The sequence below is a fragment of the Apteryx rowi genome, unplaced genomic scaffold (genome assembly GCF_003343035.1).
Source record: "Apteryx rowi isolate R43461 unplaced genomic scaffold, aptRow1 scaffold_533, whole genome shotgun sequence".
NCBI classification, from domain to species: Eukaryota; Metazoa; Chordata; class Aves; order Apterygiformes; family Apterygidae; genus Apteryx; species Apteryx rowi.
In genome coordinates, this window is record NW_020450798.1 from 148,766 (window position 1) to 167,032 (window position 18,267).

At 37.7% G+C, this 18,267-nt stretch overlaps 1 protein-coding gene across 11 annotated transcripts in view; it reads left to right on the top strand.

The window, feature by feature from the left end:
- Positions 1–11,033, top strand: part of RAD54B (RAD54 homolog B) — a 69,522-nt gene extending 58,489 nt beyond the window's left edge. For 10 of the 11 annotated variants that reach the window (XM_026081012.1, XM_026081006.1, XM_026081009.1 and 7 more), the window contains 6 exons: positions 103–393; positions 1,865–2,040; positions 4,396–4,657; positions 5,988–6,054; positions 6,364–6,564; positions 9,769–11,033. In XM_026081012.1, coding sequence (XP_025936797.1) covers positions 103–393; positions 1,865–2,040; positions 4,396–4,657; positions 5,988–6,054; positions 6,364–6,564; positions 9,769–9,986 — 1,215 coding nt within the window. In that variant the 3' untranslated portion in view covers positions 9,987–11,033. Of the gene's footprint in view, positions 1–102; positions 394–1,864; positions 2,041–4,395; positions 4,658–5,987; positions 6,055–6,363; positions 6,565–9,734 lie in introns of all 11 variants that reach the window. The other variant, XM_026081013.1, reaches the window with a different exon arrangement.
- Positions 11,034–18,267: the final 7,234 nt, after the last annotated feature.

Sequence of the window (18,267 nt, forward strand, 5' to 3'; positions counted from 1 at the left end):
TCATTGCGATTGCATAGAAAATTATTGTGATCACATAGAAAATTATTGTGGAATCTTGATGGAATGCAAAATTGGCACTAATTTTGTGCTTTGTTCTTTTAGGAAGAAAAGGAATTAGGAGAAAATAGAGCATCAGAACTTACACGCCTAACTGGACTCTTTATTCTTAGGAGAACTCAGGAGGTTATAAACAAATTTCTCCCCCCCAAAAAGGAGAGCGTAATCTTCTGCCGACCAACAGCACTGCAACTTGAACTGTATCGAAAACTGCTTAATTCGCAAGTTGTTAGGTCCTGTCTACAAGGCAGACTAGAAAATAGTCCTTATCTAATATGCATAGGAGCTTTGAAAAAACTTTGCAATCATCCTAGTCTTCTCTTTAAAGCCATAAAGGTATCTATCTGTGTGTGTAGGGGGGACGCCTGCAATTAGTCATTTCAGCAAACAAAGGTCACTAGAAATATGTTATGGTCAATGTGCATGTTCCCAAAGATCATTTCATACTCTCTCCTCACATATGACTTGCTTTTTAGGAGACAGGCTTTCAAAAACGTACGTGTTAGGAAATGCACACAGGGAATATATCTAACATGTTTCCTGTTGCCTTAGAGTATTTTCTTGTTCTTTATTACCTTCTTTTATTTACCCTCTTAATCTTGTCTGTGAATGCTTGTAAAAATACATACAAATGTGAATTTTACAAACAACACTTATTATAAAATAATTTTTCTATAGGAATGTAATTTTGAATGCTGATGCATCTGGATAAATCTTTTAACTCAAAGTTAGTTAGAGAATTCTCTGTCTGCTGGTTCCTCTGAAACCTCCCTGTCCGCATGATGATTTTCACCCTTTCTTGTGTACACTTCCCTCTTCAAGTTCAGTGACAGTGGGAGCTGCAGGCTCTATGTGTCAGAGATACTAGATGTCTCCAGTTCCAGTTTTACTGGAATCCTATCACTGTGCAACTGGTTATTTATACAGAAATGTTCTCATTCCTATAGGTAAATAGTGTGATAGCTAGAAGTCAGTAAAACTTATTTCTGTGGCCACTAATCAAAGTCCAAGCAAGTTGAGTGGAAATATAAATCTTTCTTTAAAGATGTTCTTCCAGACTTTGTAGGGATGTCCATAGCATGAACCTGCCTGTGACTGACAAAACTGCCTATGTTCACTGAATTTACTTCATAGTATAAGTATCAGAAATTTTTCGTAAGTGAAAGCTTAACTCTTTAGAAACTAATGGGAAGGTTAATGCAAGCCATTTATTACTGTCGTGGTTTTGGGATTTGGTTAGTTCAACTTTTTCCTTCCTGTGAAACAATGATTTTCAAACTGCAGTAAAATATTACTTGTATTTTTTATTTTATTTTAACTCTGTTATTACTTGCTAGCTTTTCTTCATTTCCAGTTACATATCTGAATCTTAATGACACTATCTTTCTAAAGTAATGAATGTTTGTGGAGTTTGGTAATAGGGTATCATGGGGTTTGGAAAGAATAAACTGAGCATTGATTTCTTTTTCCAAGTTTAAAATCTGACTTTACTGTGTGACTATCTGTTTGGTCTTTTAGAAAGAGAAGTAGAAGTAAAACACATTTTTCAGTTCTCAGTATTTCAACTTGTTCTCTACTTAGTTGTAAATAATGTCTTAGATTATAGGATATAAACCAAGGTGTAAATGCTATCAGTATTTTAAACTGTGCTTTCAATGCAGTAATGGGAGGCTATTGTGCTCACATGATACACTAGTTTATGGTGGCTTTTGATGTTTCATTTTTTCTTCGTAATAAAAATATTAGCAAAGTTTAACAAAATTATTTCAGAGAGGACATGGAGCTTGAATCCTTTTATTTTTCATAGGAAAAACGTTGTGATTCTGCGTGTGATGAGCATGACGAATCCAGTCTCTATGAAGGTTTAACAGATGTCTTCCCACAAGATTACACTCCTGACACTTCCTCCGAAACTGGCTCAGGAAAGCTGCAGGTGCTGGTGAGGCTGTTGGCTGCAATCCATGAACTCAGCCCTTCTGAAAGGCAAGTGTGAAAGAAAAGTAAAAGGGAGATATGGAGGTGATCTAGTTATTCTGTTTTGCTTTTCAAATGTATAGTGACGTAATATTCAAAATAAAGGCTTTGCAGAGGTGCTAAGTATATTTATGCCTTATACTCCTGGCTCTTCCTTGTTAAATTACTAAACTAGGATTTGGAGCTGGCATAATTTTCAAAGTTGCTCCTTATATTATTTCCAGCTAAATGAACTTTTCATGCTGAGTTCCAACAACTAAGAAAGTGTTTGCTACAGCCCCTGTACTATGACATACTACCTGTACTTGCACAGACTTTCTAATGCCTTGCATCTCCTTGAGGCAACTATTTAATGTATTAAATACTTAAAATTACACAAAAATATTTTTAGTTGCTAGAGTATGAGTTCTTTCCTCTTTTATCGTGTTTGATTATTCAGTGCTTGCTGCCTTTTCTGTGTAGGGGACGTTCACAGGAGTAAGTCCCAACAGGTGACCTGGCACAGCAACTGCCTGTGTCCCCCATGGTGAATGGCACTGACAGGCAGCAAAGCCTCTTGCGGTTTATGCTGGACTTATAGAATGCACAAGGCCAGTTATAGGSGAATTGCTCATTCATGGGAATCTCACATACTCTTGTATCCCGTGGTAAGATTTGTGTGTGCCCATGCCCTAAAGTCCAGCTATTCTAAAAGTATTTATCTTTCAGTTTTTATTTAAGTTGATGCAGATTGGTGCCTAAATAGGACATGCTGCAATTCAGTAGTGGGAAGTAACAGCATATCTCTTAGCACTGATATAATGGAGTTTGTTTCTTTCCAATACTCTTTTTTTACAAATCAGAAAAGCTGAGCTTGTCATGGGTATTTATATGCCTAACATTCATTGAAACCAATGACAGCTAAATACCTAAATGAACTAGCCTTATTTCCTCTAGCCAAAAAGTATGGGAAGTTTTAGGAAAAAGCAGCGTCCCCTGTATCAGTGCTGTGGAAGCTGCTGAGTTGCAGCTAGTGTTGAGGCTTTATTTTGCAACTTCTAAAGTTTTGCTGCTTAAATTCAGTACTGTTTATGGGTTTTTTTGTATTGTTTCTCTGCTGTCATCAGTACTAAATAGTTTTTGCAATATACAGGCTCAATCCCAATCTCCTTAAAAAGTATATATTCTATTTGTTAGTGAAAACAAAGGTAAGAATTTTAGTTTGACAAAAAAAAATCAATCTTGCAAAGTCTTTACAAACAAGTCTTGGATGTAGTTCATTTGTAGAGTCAACTGTAACAACAAAAAATACTTTAAAACAATGTTAACATGCTAATTTACCAGATTTCTCCGAATTATCTGTCTAGTTCTTCTGTATTTATTTTTAATCAAAAATAACTTAAAAAATGGAGCATCTTTGATGGAATTTTGTAAATTGAGTTTAGAGTACAAAAGACCTCACCAAAAAAGATCTTGCAGCAAATGTCCTATCTGCTTATTATTTTATTTATGGTTTAAATTCAATAGATCTTTCTTTGTTCTCTCAGTAGAATTGTCCTCAATACCTAGAAGGATAGAAGTTCTAGATTTGCAGATCTCTGAAACTTATGTAGTCAAAATTTCTGAGGAAAAACATTGACATAGTATAGGCCATTAGTTTAAGGGACCAAGAGACTGATTTAACACCACCCTGCTAAAACTATAATGTTTATGAAGTCCTTCGCTCTCCCTCATCCCCTTTCCTTTCAGTCTCAAGATGTAGGCAAGAGGCATTGTCTTCTTATGTGACTCTCATGATTTTGTTTCTCAGAATTCTCCTAGATTGTGTACATAACTCCACAGTAGCTTTTTTAAAGTTTTGCTGCTTAAATTCAGTACTATTTATGTTTTTTTTGTATTGTTTCTCTGCTGTCATCGGTACTAAATAGTTTTTTTCAATATACAGGCTCAATTCCAATCTCCTTAAAAAGTGTAAGTAAAAATGTAGGGCCACATATACTGTGTATTAGCCTCTATGACACCCTTTGCAAATGTACTTTTTCTTAACAACGGCTATTTTGTGTAAGTAGAGATTAAAAAATAATAATCTATCTCTGTGGTTGGTCCTGGACCCCTGCAATCTGTGCATTAAGTCAGATTCTGTTGGAAAAAAATACTTAACATGTGAATGCTTGACAGTAGATATAATGCATCCAAATCTTATATGTGCTTCAAATTAATATTAAATGTTTTATGTTTTACAATTTATGAGTAATCTCAGGTTGATGTGTAATTTTTACTTGACTTGTGATTTTTATTTCCTTAGATGTCTTCATTAGTTTGTTACTGTACTTTAACTTTACCAAGGTCTAAGATAACAAGATAACTTCTTTTCTTGTTTGACAGAGTTGTGCTGGTATCCAATTACACTCAGACACTGAATATATTACAAGATACATGCAAACGTTATGGATACTCTTATACTAGACTTGATGGACACACTCCTGTCTCCCAGAGGCAACAGATTGTTGATAGTTTTAATAATAAATTCAGCCCAGCTTTTATCTTTTTGCTGAGTTCAAAGGCTGGGGGGGTAGGACTGAATCTGGTTGGAGCATCTCATTTGATCCTGTATGATATCGACTGGAATCCAGCTACAGATATTCAGGTCTGACACAACTGTGTACGTGTGGGTTGGGATGGGCATCAAATGAGTTCTTGATTGATTCTGAAATGTCTGACTTTACATGTCTTACTGCTACCTGATTATCATTCCATTGCGTCAGGACAAGTATAATATCGGAGGAAAGCTCTATCTGAGGGGAAAAAAAAGAGAAACGTTTCTCTGTCAGATTATATATGTTGGTATCATTAGAAGCCCCCTTGCAGTAAAAAAAGAAGAGAGTAAATTCTAGTTTCCTTCGAGAAGTGAGTCATGTGCCCCCTGTGTCTCCTGATCACCTATTAACTGGAAAGCTGTTGTTTTCTAAAAAGAAAAGAAAATTATGATTAGATTGTGCAGTGAGTGTTGCTGAGAAAAACAAAACAAAACTGTTTTTCATACCTGAGAAAAAGGGAGAGGTCCTGAGCAGAATTAAGAGAATGAGAAAATCATGTGGCAGCCATGCTAAAAGAAAGAAAACAAAGCCAAGTGTCATGCTATTCTTGTAATGGTACTTTTGATCTGAAGGGATTATTTAGTTGGCGTAAGAATGCTTGGTTAAAATACTTCTTAAGAATAACAGTTTTTTAAAAGTCTTTGTATAAACACAGTAAGAAACCTCTGATTATACGCTAATGCTAAGTGCTTAATACCTGAAATAAGCTCTGATTCTTGGCCGTACTCCTGTTTCAAGTGTGAATCAGTACCCTCATGTGGTCACTTGTCTTGTTGCTTGAAACAAGAGTCGGTAAATCAGTCAAAATTACTACAGCTTGCCAAATACTGCATGCCCTGTTGTGAGTACCTGTACCAAATATGTATTTGTAATCCTTATGTTTTTGACAAAAATCCTATAACTGTACTCTCTCAGTTACTTTTTTGTTTGTTTAAGATTTAAAGGGTGTRCAAAACACTAATTTTACAATTTTAATAGAAATGGAAATGTCATTTTTAAAGATATATTGTAGCAAAAGTGTTTCTGGAGAATAGGAAAATGATGAATATTCCTGTGAGATATTAAACCGTTACTAATGCTTAGAAAACATGAAGAGAGAATTACTGGCAGGAAAGAAATGGAACCCCTAGTTTCATACAGAAAGAAAGAGGAGCATAAATATTAGAAAGTAAATCACATTTTAGAAGTTATTTACAGTTAATACCAGAAGGTTTTTATAAAAACAATCAAAGACAACTATTAAGGAATGCTTTGTTTGGACAACATCCTTTTGAATGAGCTAGCAGAACTGGTAATTTGATGAGAAAAGGCTGCAAGTTTTACCTAAAATATAACTGTAGAGCAGGCTGTTAAGGATCTTAATCTTTTTGCTTTCTTTAGGCAATGGCCAGGGTGTGGAGAGATGGTCAGAAACATACTGTGTGCATCTACAGACTGCTAACCACAGGTTGGAGATGATGTTCAGACATATCCTAGAGTGAGAATAGCTATTGACATTTTGTCAATAAAAGAAGTGGAGGGAATGTTTTTGGAAATCATTCATTCTTTAAAAATATATATATAATTCACTCTGAATTGATTTAAAATAGAGATATCACATCGATTCATTTGCCTTTGCTTTGCTCTTGTTTTAATAGCTGAAAATAATAGTTCAGCATTTCCTATTAATATCGTTACAAAAAATGTATTTGACTATTCTTTTTGAGAAGTACAGGCCAAAAATTAACCCTATGTATCTACTGTTTTTTCAATACAGGCTCAATAGAAGAGAAGATTTATCAAAGACAGATCAGCAAGCAAGATCTTTCTGGGGCAGTTGTAGACCTTTCCAAGACATCTGAACACATCCACTTTTCCACTGAGGAGCTTAGAAATCTCTTTACACTTCATGAAGATTCCAGCTGTGTTACCCATGACTTGCTTGAGTGCAATTGTATGGGAAAGAAAGATCATCAAAGTGAGTTTCTTTTTCATTATCTCTAGCTGTCGCTGATGAAGGCCATCCATTTTCAGTATATGGTCTGTCACTGGAGAAAACTCTGACACCCAGTAAAATAGGATTAAAGTAATGAAATTCTTTGTGGGATCTTCCAGATATTGCCTGATTTTTCTAATCTATAGGACCCCTTAACAAGATGAAGAAGAGAAAAGATTCGCTCCTTGCAGTAACAATCAGTGCATATATCCCACCTCTTAATTCCTTGAATTAGCTATGGCCAGCAGGACTAGTGACTGATAACAACCAAATGAGGTTATATAGTATTTTGTTTCAAACTAATCAAGGACAATAATGATTATCTGGTAAAAATGCAACAAGTTAGTTCAAAAGCTGTTTACCTGTGGACAGCTTCACCAGCAAGTACCAGATGAAGATCTGGATAATGATATGCCAAATCTCTGAATATAGCCTTTCGTTTCACAATTATTAGCTAATGTTGATGCAGGATGATTAAAATAATCATTTGAGAAATGCTGGAAGATGCCCTGGCAGTTGTAAACCCAAATTGTAGATTTTTGCATCTATCCTTTCTGCGGGAACATGACTCTCTTGTTCTTTCTGCATGTCAGAATTGTGTTAATACCATGTTGTATGTAGGTTTAAGTAAGGAGCAGGATTATAAAAAAAAAAAAAAGTATTACCTTGTTTAAATTATGTTTACACCCCATCCATTCTAGTTTTTGTAGCTCATCCAGTTTCTCAAAGGAAAGAATGTCTATTGCCCTGATGTATTTCTTTCCTTTGGGCATGAAATATCCATATACAATATACATAAATGTGATAATGAGGTGGAAATATTTATCTCTTCTAAATGTCACAGTAAAACCACGATAAAATACCATAGTAAGATACCACTGTAAAAAGAGCCAAAGAAATGGCTACCAGAGTGTTCATATTCTTGACAGACACAAATAAGGAATTAAGTAATACAAACCCAATGTGACTGTTTTGCTTGATGGTTTGAATGCCTCCAGGTAACAGGCTAAAGTTGTATTCCTTTCTCATCTCATTCTACCCAAAGTGGGGGAGGGCTTGGTTATTGAAATGCATAATACTTCTGTAGCCTTAAGAATTTAACTTTCTCCTTTATTTTTGCTCCAAATATTGACTTAAATGTCTTTGTATCTTTCTTTAATGGTTGAAGAATTAGACCTTCTGTTTTTGCATAGGTAAATATATAGCTCAGATGCTGTTCTAAAATATGCCAGCTTCCAGTTAGGTACTGTTACAAGATCTGTGTGGAAAAGGCACCTTTGCTGTTAAATGTTAGCCATGTTTTCTCACTAATGTGCAATGAGGCAGGGAGTAGAGCTCCTGGACTGCAAAGATCCAAAGAAATTTTATAACATTACTTCTGTGGTGAACACAGGTGCATATAATTTTATTTAGCATTTAGCAATTGTATTATTACTCTTGACTGCTTTTCTTATGCTTTGAACACATATTAGTTTCATCAGTTCAACCACAGCTTCAGCCTCTTGAACTTCAGGGCAATGAATGTAATCAGAACTTCAAAGGTAATCATGTCTTGGTCCTACTGAACAGAACCTTTGTGGTGGTAAATCAAAGAAAAACCTGAAGGTCATTCTTAAATTTAAGTGGTGGAAATGAGCAAGGGAAAGTTTGGCGTCCTAAAGAGCAGGTAACTGGCTCAGCAGTTCCCTAGTCAAATTGTTGTGAGTGGTGGTCTTCAGTCTGATCACCCCAGAATGCAGCTACCATTAGTTGGTCTCTTTGCCTTTCCCAAGACCAGAAAGCTGTCCAGTTACTTCACTGGGGAACCAGATTTCAGGTTACTGGGAATGGGTGCTATTGCAGAGAAGAGGCCAAGAGCTTTCACTCATTATGTCTCCTACATTTCTAGCAATCATGATTCAAAAGATAAACTGAAGAGGAACAAAGCAATATAATACAGGCTACACAATATCTGAGCTTAAAATGAATTTAAGACCTAATTATCTTGGCACTGGGATCTCCATTAGACCTACCAATGAGACTGGGTATTCTTGATCAAGATCCTGTTGTCCATTCATACTGAGGCCATCTTTAGCAAACCACAGGACTCTAGAAAGGAAGCAATTAACTGCATGTGGATCTTGCAGATGGGTTGCTTGCTCTTCTGGTTTTCAGATGAGCTACAAAGCTGAAAGCCTATTATTTTATCGGATCATGGTTTAGCTTATGGAGTTAAGAATGCAGAATCCCTAAGGATTTGAGAAGTTCATCTATCCTAAATTTTCTTCTGGACAGTAAAAGATGTTTCAAGCCTAGCACAAATGTACATCATATGTCAGTCAAAAGGAAAGTCTTATATGTATAAGTCTTTATGGGCTCTCTAGGTAAAAGTTTCAAAATCTCAAGAATACTCTGAGTCATCATGCTGCTCATATCACTGATCTTTCCTATGAAACTTTGTTATGAAAATATTTGACCACATGTTTTAAACTAATAACAAGTGATGCAATTTTGTCCATCCAAACTCATTTCTTTGTCACATGTGTGAGATGAATCATGAAGTCAGCAAAACGTAAGATACTCTGCAATGACCTGGTATTGCTTGGGGCTCTAGAATCCTATGTGTGAAGTGAATTTCTGCCTACGTGCTTCACAGGAAATAGTCCTCTCCTTACTGTGACACACAATATATACAATATACTGTTAAACAACTTGGCATAACCAGGACATACAAAGTGCACTAGAGATCAACTTCTAGTGTGCTGAGTCAATGAAATAGTTAGCTATCCAAACTATTCTTAGCCGGTTGCAATGACTCCTCTGGGAGGAAACAGAAGCCAGCATGAGATTTGCTGCAGCATACTTCCATATTCAGAGTTACTTAAAGAATGTGGACAGCCAAAATGTCACAGAATTAGGAAGAGAGCACAAGGGAAATTGCCAGATAAGGCATTTCCTTTTCCATCTATTTATAAAAGGATTTGTCTTTGTGCTAGCATATGGTGATTTTGATAAACTCAGTCAGTGAGCAAGAAAGAGCCTTTCCCCTCTGACTGTGGATACATAGGTTTGGTTTTCATTGACATAGAAGGATTACACTTACTGTTCTATTTTTCCCTCATTCATTATCACCAACTGGCTTACTGATTCAGACTAAGAATCTTCTGTCTCAGTTTTCTCTGATTAGTCTGCTGTATCATTTTTCAGATCCTTCCTCAGAAAAGCCTTCAGTGTCTAGAGGTTGCCAGCTTGGACAAAACCTTGGGAAGCCTAATTCAAAGAAACCACTCTCCATGTCACAGTTGATGCAATGGAAACATTTCTCTGGGCGACATCAGATTCTAGATGATCCTTTCCTTGAAAGGATAAAGGAGAATGTTTCTTTCATTTTCCAGAATGTAGCTAGTCCGACTTCCCCCACCTAATAAAACTTAAACTGCAGGGAAACTTGTATTTCCCTACAATTTTCATCCTCCTCCTCATAGATATAGTAAGCAAATGATATGCAGTTACCTTTTGTTCTTTTTGCCAAATTCTGTTTTGTGTCTTTCTGATGAGTTTCTGTGCAAATGTTATTCCTGATGTTTTTATAAAGTTACAGCTATTACTAAGTTAATCATATATACAATAATTATAATACAGACTTATAAATCTAACTTTCCTTTCAACTCTTCTATTCTTTTGGTATCATAATTAGTAAGATTGTTTTTATACATATTCGCATGTATGTTTTTTCTGTTTTATAGTTTTCACTTGATCGTAATGATTTATTACCTGTAAATGTGAAGTTGGCAACTCTTCAGCCAGATTTTAAAAGACAGATTAGGCAATACTGTATACATAAGTATATATGCTGTTTACAAGATTCTGATTGGATTTATGTTTTGACAGCTAAGTTACAGATCTGCATAACTGCAGCTTTATGACAAGATAGCTGTTTGTTTCCTTGGATTTACAATTTAATGAAACAAGGAGTAATAGCCACTGAGGTCCAAAATTCTGAGACCACAGCTTAATATTATGTCAAAATCTTAAGAAATTCTCCTGTTGCTTTTACTTGGGAAAATAAACAGACTTCATTCCTCAGACATAGAATGCAGGCTTATCTCATTTTTAGCTAACCACATACAAAGACTCTTTTTGCTGAACACTGGAGTATTGCACACACTTTCATTGTATATTTTTATTATGACCATATTTTCCTTCCGTCTGTGAAGGTGCAAAAGTTTGAAATCAAATTATGGCTTTTAAGTGAAGTTTGACTTTGGACTTTGAAAGGCTCAGAAGAACAAATGATTGGATAATTTTCAGAAATACTGCAAATTTGTAGGATTTTCAAGGCCTTGAGCAAGAAGAGAGCTCCATTGTGGTGATCCTGCATTGTGCTACATGATGTATAACCTCTTAGTATTTGGTACATGTTGTGATACTGGTGGCCCATTAAAAAGCCCAACCAACTTTCAGAAAAAATTAAAATTGGTTTGTTCTACACATTATAGTAGTTAGTGCTCTCCCCTAGTTCACAGTTCATCCTAACCCATCATCAAACCTTTTCCTTACTTTTTGATGCTGTTCGGAAACTGGAAATCCCATGCACTGTGCAATACAGATGTAGTAACTAACTTCTCTTCATCATCCATATCTATTTCAGAGGGGTTTTTGAATTTTCTTTGCCCCTAATAGCTAAATGTCACAAGCAAATAATGAAAAATGAAGTGAGGGAATGATTGAGAAAGTCATTAAATACAAACATTATAAATGGTAAGTTTTGCTGGCATGGCGTTTGTGTTCCTGGTGACAATTAGAATGATGTTAATGTCTTGATAAGTGTATTGCTGTTGATAGAGTTTAATTCTTTAAAATTTTAGTCTATCTGTTACAAAGAGCCTGTTCTTCACCCTGTATGTGATGGAGCCTGGTGGGTGTTCTTACCCAGGTGCTGTGCTGTTGTGGTACCCATTTTCTGTTAGACAAAGCCTGTCAGACACGTTACAGTTCCCACAGCTTATTTTAATTAACATAGGCCAAAATTTGCCTGTGGCTATGTAAGTCAAAGCCAGATTCTAGCCAATCTTTATATTAATGATTAATGTAATTAATAATAATCTGAGACCAATAATATTTGGATCTGTGCTGGCCAAAAGTTTCTAAAAGTTCTGCTCTTGTCACTGGTTGTAGGAAGCATGCCAGCATTCTCTGTTCTCTACTGATGCTGATCTCATATGTGGTTTCTTGCATCTACATGAAATAGTGGATGCCAGTATGGTTCCATTGCTGTTTTGCTTGTGGAACCCTGGTCATTTCCACTGAATACCCACATTAGTCCACTCTGGTTTGGAGCAAACCAACTGGAAACACTGTTGAGGAAACTTGGACATGAAACAGGAAAAAGTTTGCTTCAGGGTCAACACTACACCATGTTTCATCTTCTCTGCCTGAGGCAGTCCAGGGGTATCTCAGCAGGCCTTCTACGCTCACATGTTGATTTCTGCCCTCGGACAATCCTACTTGCTGTTGCATCATGCACCCATCCACACAATACTACTGTAGCTGCATGCTGGCAGAACACAGGTCTGGCAGAGAAGCCCTGTTATTTTTTGGCCTGCAGGGTAGTTTTATTTTTGGCAGCTTAAAAATAAAATAAAAATTGTTGCAGGACTGCCATAAAGTTCTTGCGGTCAGAGAAGATGAGCCCCCAGACACATATTGCTGTATGTGTGAAGATGATCTAGGCTCAGGTCATTGTCCTGAGAGGGATTCTTTGTGGCAATTATGAGGAGATGAGCTATAGCACTAAGTAATGCTGTCTCAAGGTTAAAAAGCCCAAAGTACCCTCTACAAGGACATGCAATGCCAATTACTGCTTGGATATGATTCTCCATCTGTACCCTGCTATGCCAAGTTGCACTAGAACTCTGGCGGCAGGAGCTACATGATTATGCTTAGTGGAAGACTTGTTGGATAGTCCTCCAGCATGCCAAATGTACACCCGTCTTTAACCCTTTAGGACTTCTGGGCATGACTGCAGCATGTATGTGCTTCTTAGTTACTCATGAAAGACAATATGATCCAAATAACAGGTTGCATATGGCATCACCCATGATGCAGATTGAAACTCTGATTCTGAAATTTGTTGTCTCCTGGAAAATGTGAGTTCTCACTGGAAGAATAGGTTGTGGAAGATATAGGAAGCATGAATACAGACTCTAATTTATTATGCCATCTGTGATCCTCCCACAGTAGTCTACAAAAGCCTGCAAAATGAGACTGTTAGCCCATCCTGCTGACATAATTGTAGTATAATCTGTATTTTCATACAGGGTGCAACATATGCAGATGTGAATTTCTCCAGCCATAGGTGAAAGGTTTCTGCTTCAAAGGCCTTATGGTGATTTTACCCTAATGTGGTTATTCACTGATCAGGTTATGTTGAGGATTTCAAGTCTCTACAAGGTCATGTTGCCCCTTTTAACATGCCTGGAACCTCAGAGGGTGAGGAAGGTGGCTGGTGCTGAAAGGCAAGTGTTAGGTCCTAGGAGATGGTCTCAGGTGTGGCTTTGGGATTTACTGCTAGTGATGCAAGGTGTAAAGCACTATGGGGTTTACATCACATGGTCCCACAAATCATTACTAGCCTCCTGCACCCAAATCCTGCTCTGCAGAAAGGGAGAGGCTAGGGCTGTTGAAGTCACAGCTGTGTCCTAGTGCAGTGCTTGAAACACAAGGTGTTAGTTGATGTCCTTGGCTGCCTATTCTAGTTTTTGCCAGATGCAAAGTTTCATCTGCCTAGTGGTCATTCACATGGATCCACCCCAAAGCATGAAGCAGGCCTAGCAATAGCTCTGAAGTGGTGGCTTCTTGAGTGCTGCAAGAAAAACGAGAGCAGCAGAGACCACAATTGTAAGCACAATGGCAGGTAGCTTATCTTTTCAACAAATGCTAAGCAAAGGTTGCCAACTAGTGTTTGGCATTTATCAGTGCTACAGAATCAGTTAATATTTATGGAGAATGGTGGTGTGCATGAGGCAGCAAGGGGTGAGTGCAGTGCCTGCTAAACGGACCGTGAAAAGTTTGATGTGAAAGTTTGGGGGTTATCAAGTTAGTAACCATCAGCATCCTCTGAATTGCAGTCTAGGTGTGTTAGAGAGCACTCACACTGAATAACACAGATTTGAGCTGGTTTGCACCAGTGGGCTTAGAGAGCAAGTGCTCACTCTAGCAGAGGAACAGATCACAAAGATGATATACACATCTTCTCAGGGAACAGTCTGCTAATCTTTGAATGGCTGCTTCAGAGCTCTGAATCCCACTGGGCAAGGAGTGTTGTCAACCAGCCCTCAGATTCAGCAATCGATGTTCTGTTCCTTGCCAGCTTGCAGCTGGGAGGAGGTGATTTTAGAGGAATTCTGTTATTCTGGTTCAGGGCATACTGCCAAGAAGACAAGTGTACTGTATGTTCTGGATTTAGACCTACCCTGATTTTAAAAAGTAGAAGAGGTGGTTATTTTATTTATTTCTTAGTGCAACATCAAGTTCTATTAACCAGTTCCATATGACTGTTTTTGTTGATTCAATTTTTACACATACTGGCCCCCTTTTTTTCTTTTTGTAATTCAGATCATGATTCCATGTTGTTTTTCACTTGCAGACTAACAATCCAAATTATATTCAATGTGGATTCAATCATTCAATTATTGTCAAAGAAATGTATAGCTTTGGGTGTCATACAAATTTTTATGATAACTGCAACAGACGTATTTTGCATTATCACAAGATGCTGACATCAAGTCTAGTTAAGGATCTGCCTTTTTCAGAGATCATGAAGTTCCTTGACTTGTCATCTGCTGCAGAAAGGGTGCCAAATGGTGACTGAATGATTCTGTAATGGAATAAACTCACAGGAATTTCTTAAAATGCCAGATATGGAACAGACTTTTTCAGCTGCCTGGGGTTTCCAGCAGGAATTTGCAAAGAGAGATTCCAGCCCTTGCAGGCACACACAAAAGGAAAGTAGTTCTTTCATGTGCTTTCCACTGAATGAAAATTTGATGTAAATCATGGTTGTTTATGTGTGGCTTAAATAATGTGCTTGTGGCTAAAAGATGTGGGAAGGCTACACAAAACACTGAGGAAAACCACTTTTGGCTTTGTACAATAACTGAAGGATGAACTGAATTGAAATCTGTTTTTAGCAAGGCCTTGTGTACTGTTAGTACAAAAGCTAGTCTGGTCTCTTAAAAGCATAGACAGAATTTACTGTACCTACAGAATTCACAATGTATGATGCAGTGTTTCACTCTCAAGGGGCTAAGTGGCAATAAATGTTTGCACAAGCACCACAGAATCAGGACCCAGATAAATAATATGGAACACTATAGCCATCTTACAAGTATTTTACTAGAAACTTCCCTGATTAGATATATTGGTTGCTACTATCTTTCACCCAGCTTTTCATCAATATGTTGAAATCTATATGTCTATTTATAAGTATCAGCTGTCTTTGCTTCTTTCAGTCTCTTCTCCCTCAATGTCAGCTTGAGTTCTCCCTATGCTCTTTTGTTTGCCTAGTTTGATTTACACCCACTTGATAACATATACTCTTCATTCTCCTTTAATTCATTTCCTTCCAAATAGGGAAGATGTCAGTCACTGGGACAAATGCCTGTGCCCCTACAAACTAGTATTTTTGTTTTTTTCTGTCAGTTAATCGAAGGTCTTTCTTTTCTCTTTATTATGCCTGCCTTGGGCCAGTTTTTAGTTTTCTAGAGTGTGAGTTATGTCACGTAGCAACAAGCTCCCTCATGGCCCTTCACTTTTGAAGGTTTTGTTTGACGGATGGGGCTTGCCAAAGAGTAAAAACTGCAACCTGAAATTTCCTCCCTCCAGTTGGAACCTGTTGCCTTTGCTGGGGTTTTCATCCTGTTGCATGACTGGTTTTAACACACAGGTCTGGACAGAGCCTCATTAAGACAACAGGGTTTTGTTGATGGGTCAAGGTTTATCCATAAACCTTGCAGAGTTGGGATATGGACTGGATGTCCAAGTCATTGAGTTAAGTAGATGAAACTTTGTGGCTTGCTTATACCAATTACAAATTTGACATATTTACTACAAATGTAGAAGGGTCAGCAGTATTTTGTAATGCTAAAGCTTCCCAGTACTTCCTGCCATAGAGCACTTTTCTCATTCACTTGTTACTTTGAAACTTTTCATGTTTGGACTAAAATTTTCCCCATCATTTTCTGCTGCCAGGATGATATATTTTTGTGTTGAACTGAAAGCTTCTGAAAAAATGACTGATCCATTCGTAGGAATGTGGGTAGGAGAAAATAGTTAGTTTTGTCTATATTCCAGAACTTGAAACCCTTCTGCTGAAATGCTTTCCCACCTTCATATTATGGCTTAGGACTTAAAAGAGAGATGGAAGAGATGAGAGGAACAGGCATGACTTTTGTGTTAGAATGTTTTCCACTATTCCCCTTAGAATCTGCACCAATGTAGTCAAGTTTATAAATCTGTGCAAAAAAAAAAAGGCATTAGGAACATGTATGGTAAAGACTTCCTTCTGAGCAGCTAAAACATCTTCTGATTCCTTCCACATTCGGCTTGTGCGAGGCTCACAACTGCTAGAGATTACTAATTTGAGCAGGCTGCATTCCCTTATAGCTTTTACCTGTGATCAGCCCCTGTATACACCACATCCACAGAGTGACTAAATACAGTCTGACCCAAAGGTCTGGAGTTATTTGAAAGGATTCTTTCTGTAATTCTTGCTTTCAGTTGTTCTCTGCTGGGCAGGGTCCAAATGCAGCAGCTGGCAACACGGAAGTGTCTCATCTGCATGTTAAATCACCCTACCAACATCCCACCAGCCTTAAGGAGGAAGAGTCAATTCAGAGCAGTAAAACCAGGCCCAAAGAGAAGGCCAGGTGATATGGGATAAGGGAACTGGTACAATCAGGTTTGGGGTAGAGAGAGAAAAGGAAGTGGAGGGGAGCTAGGGGAGCAAGGAGATAGACAGGTAGGAGGGAGGGCTGAAACTGGGTAGACAAAGGCTAAAATGGGCATTAGAGTCAAGTAGAGAAGCCAAGGAAGGCTAGGTCCTGCTGAGTGAGCAGGATGGATGGGGATAAGACAGTGAAGAAACCGAAGTTGGAACCAGATACCACCACTAAAAAGAAAGGAGCAGAAGTTTTGGTGAAACAGGGGAGAATGCTCTTCTCTAGCTTCTGTAATGGACCCCGTGATTCCTGAGTCTCACCATTTTCCCTCTCTTAGCAAATAGCTATGAAGTCATTGGTAAAGTGATTGTTTCCTCTCAGCTGACATCTATGAGCTTTTACAGAGTAACTGAATTCTCTTTGCTAGTGATTTGTGAATCACTGAAAATTTGAAAGTATGATCCAGATGAAAATATTTACAACCTTCATTGCAGCAGAGACTCTTAAAGGATATAAATACTGTTTTGCCAGCTGCAAGCATTGGATTAAAGTGGTCTTGTGGGTTTTTCATGGCCTTGTAAATATGCATCATAATGAAGTCCTGCATGAACACGTGTTCTGTTTTCTTGCCTCATTCAGCTAAGAGGATGGACAGTGATCTGGGAAAAAGTTGAATCTGTGTAATAAAGAAGGTCATTGTAAAACAGTTGTTGTTTCAGTCTGAAAGTATGTGACGAATAAAGCAGAGAGTTGCAAAAAGAAGAAAGAGGGTCACAGGTTAAGGCACCTAACTACAGCCCAAGGAGACTGGAACTTCTTGGTTGTGCATCAGAGCAAGCCATTAAAATCAAAGTTGTCTAAGAGAATCACTACTTACATTTTCTTGTTTTCTGATAACTTTCAGTCTGACTGGCAAAAGAAGTTTTGCAATTGATGTGAACAGAATTAGTGCTTTCTATTATGGAAGTCTGGTCCCACTTGCCTCAAAAGGGGCATTCCAAATTAGTGGATGTCTTTGACTTTAAATTTTGTGTGTCTCTATTCTCCATCTCTAGAGTGTGGTTAATAATTCCTCACCTGTTAGCAGTAGTGTGAAGATAAATTAATCAAATTGTATGCAACAATTGGCTGTACAAGGGGAAGGTCTGACCTAGGGTTTATAGAGAAGATGATGTAGACATTTGTCAGAGGTGGACTGCAAAAGGACAAGAGACAACAGTTACTAACTGCAGAAGGAAAAATTCTGACTGGATATGAGGAAAAAAAATTCACAGTAAGAGAGAGTAACACTGAAACAGGTCTCTCAGAAGGCTATGGAATTTCTGTCCTTAGCAGTTTTCAAAACTGTACTGGACAAGGTCCTGAGCAACCTGATCTAACTTTGAAGTTGGCCCTACTTGGAGTAGAGGGTTCGACTAGGTGACCTCCAAAGGTTCCTTCCAATCTAAATTGTTCTGTCATTCAGTGATCCTCTGGACTTCATTAGGCATATGGAGAAAGTATGAATCTGTGAGGGAAAACAGCCACCGACTGTCTTCAGAAGTTCCTTGGGATTTAAAATCTGTGATGTATTTAGACAATAGGATCTGGTCAGGAACCATGAGATTTAAAAATTTGATATGAAAAGAATTCAGGAATTCTGTTTTGTGGTGGGAGACTTGATACTAGCATTATGAAATACAGGCCTGGAAGGGGTTGTGAGGTCTTCTTTTACTAAGCCAAGAGGATAGTTTTGGGAGTTGGTAGTGCTGGGTGTCAGAGTGGG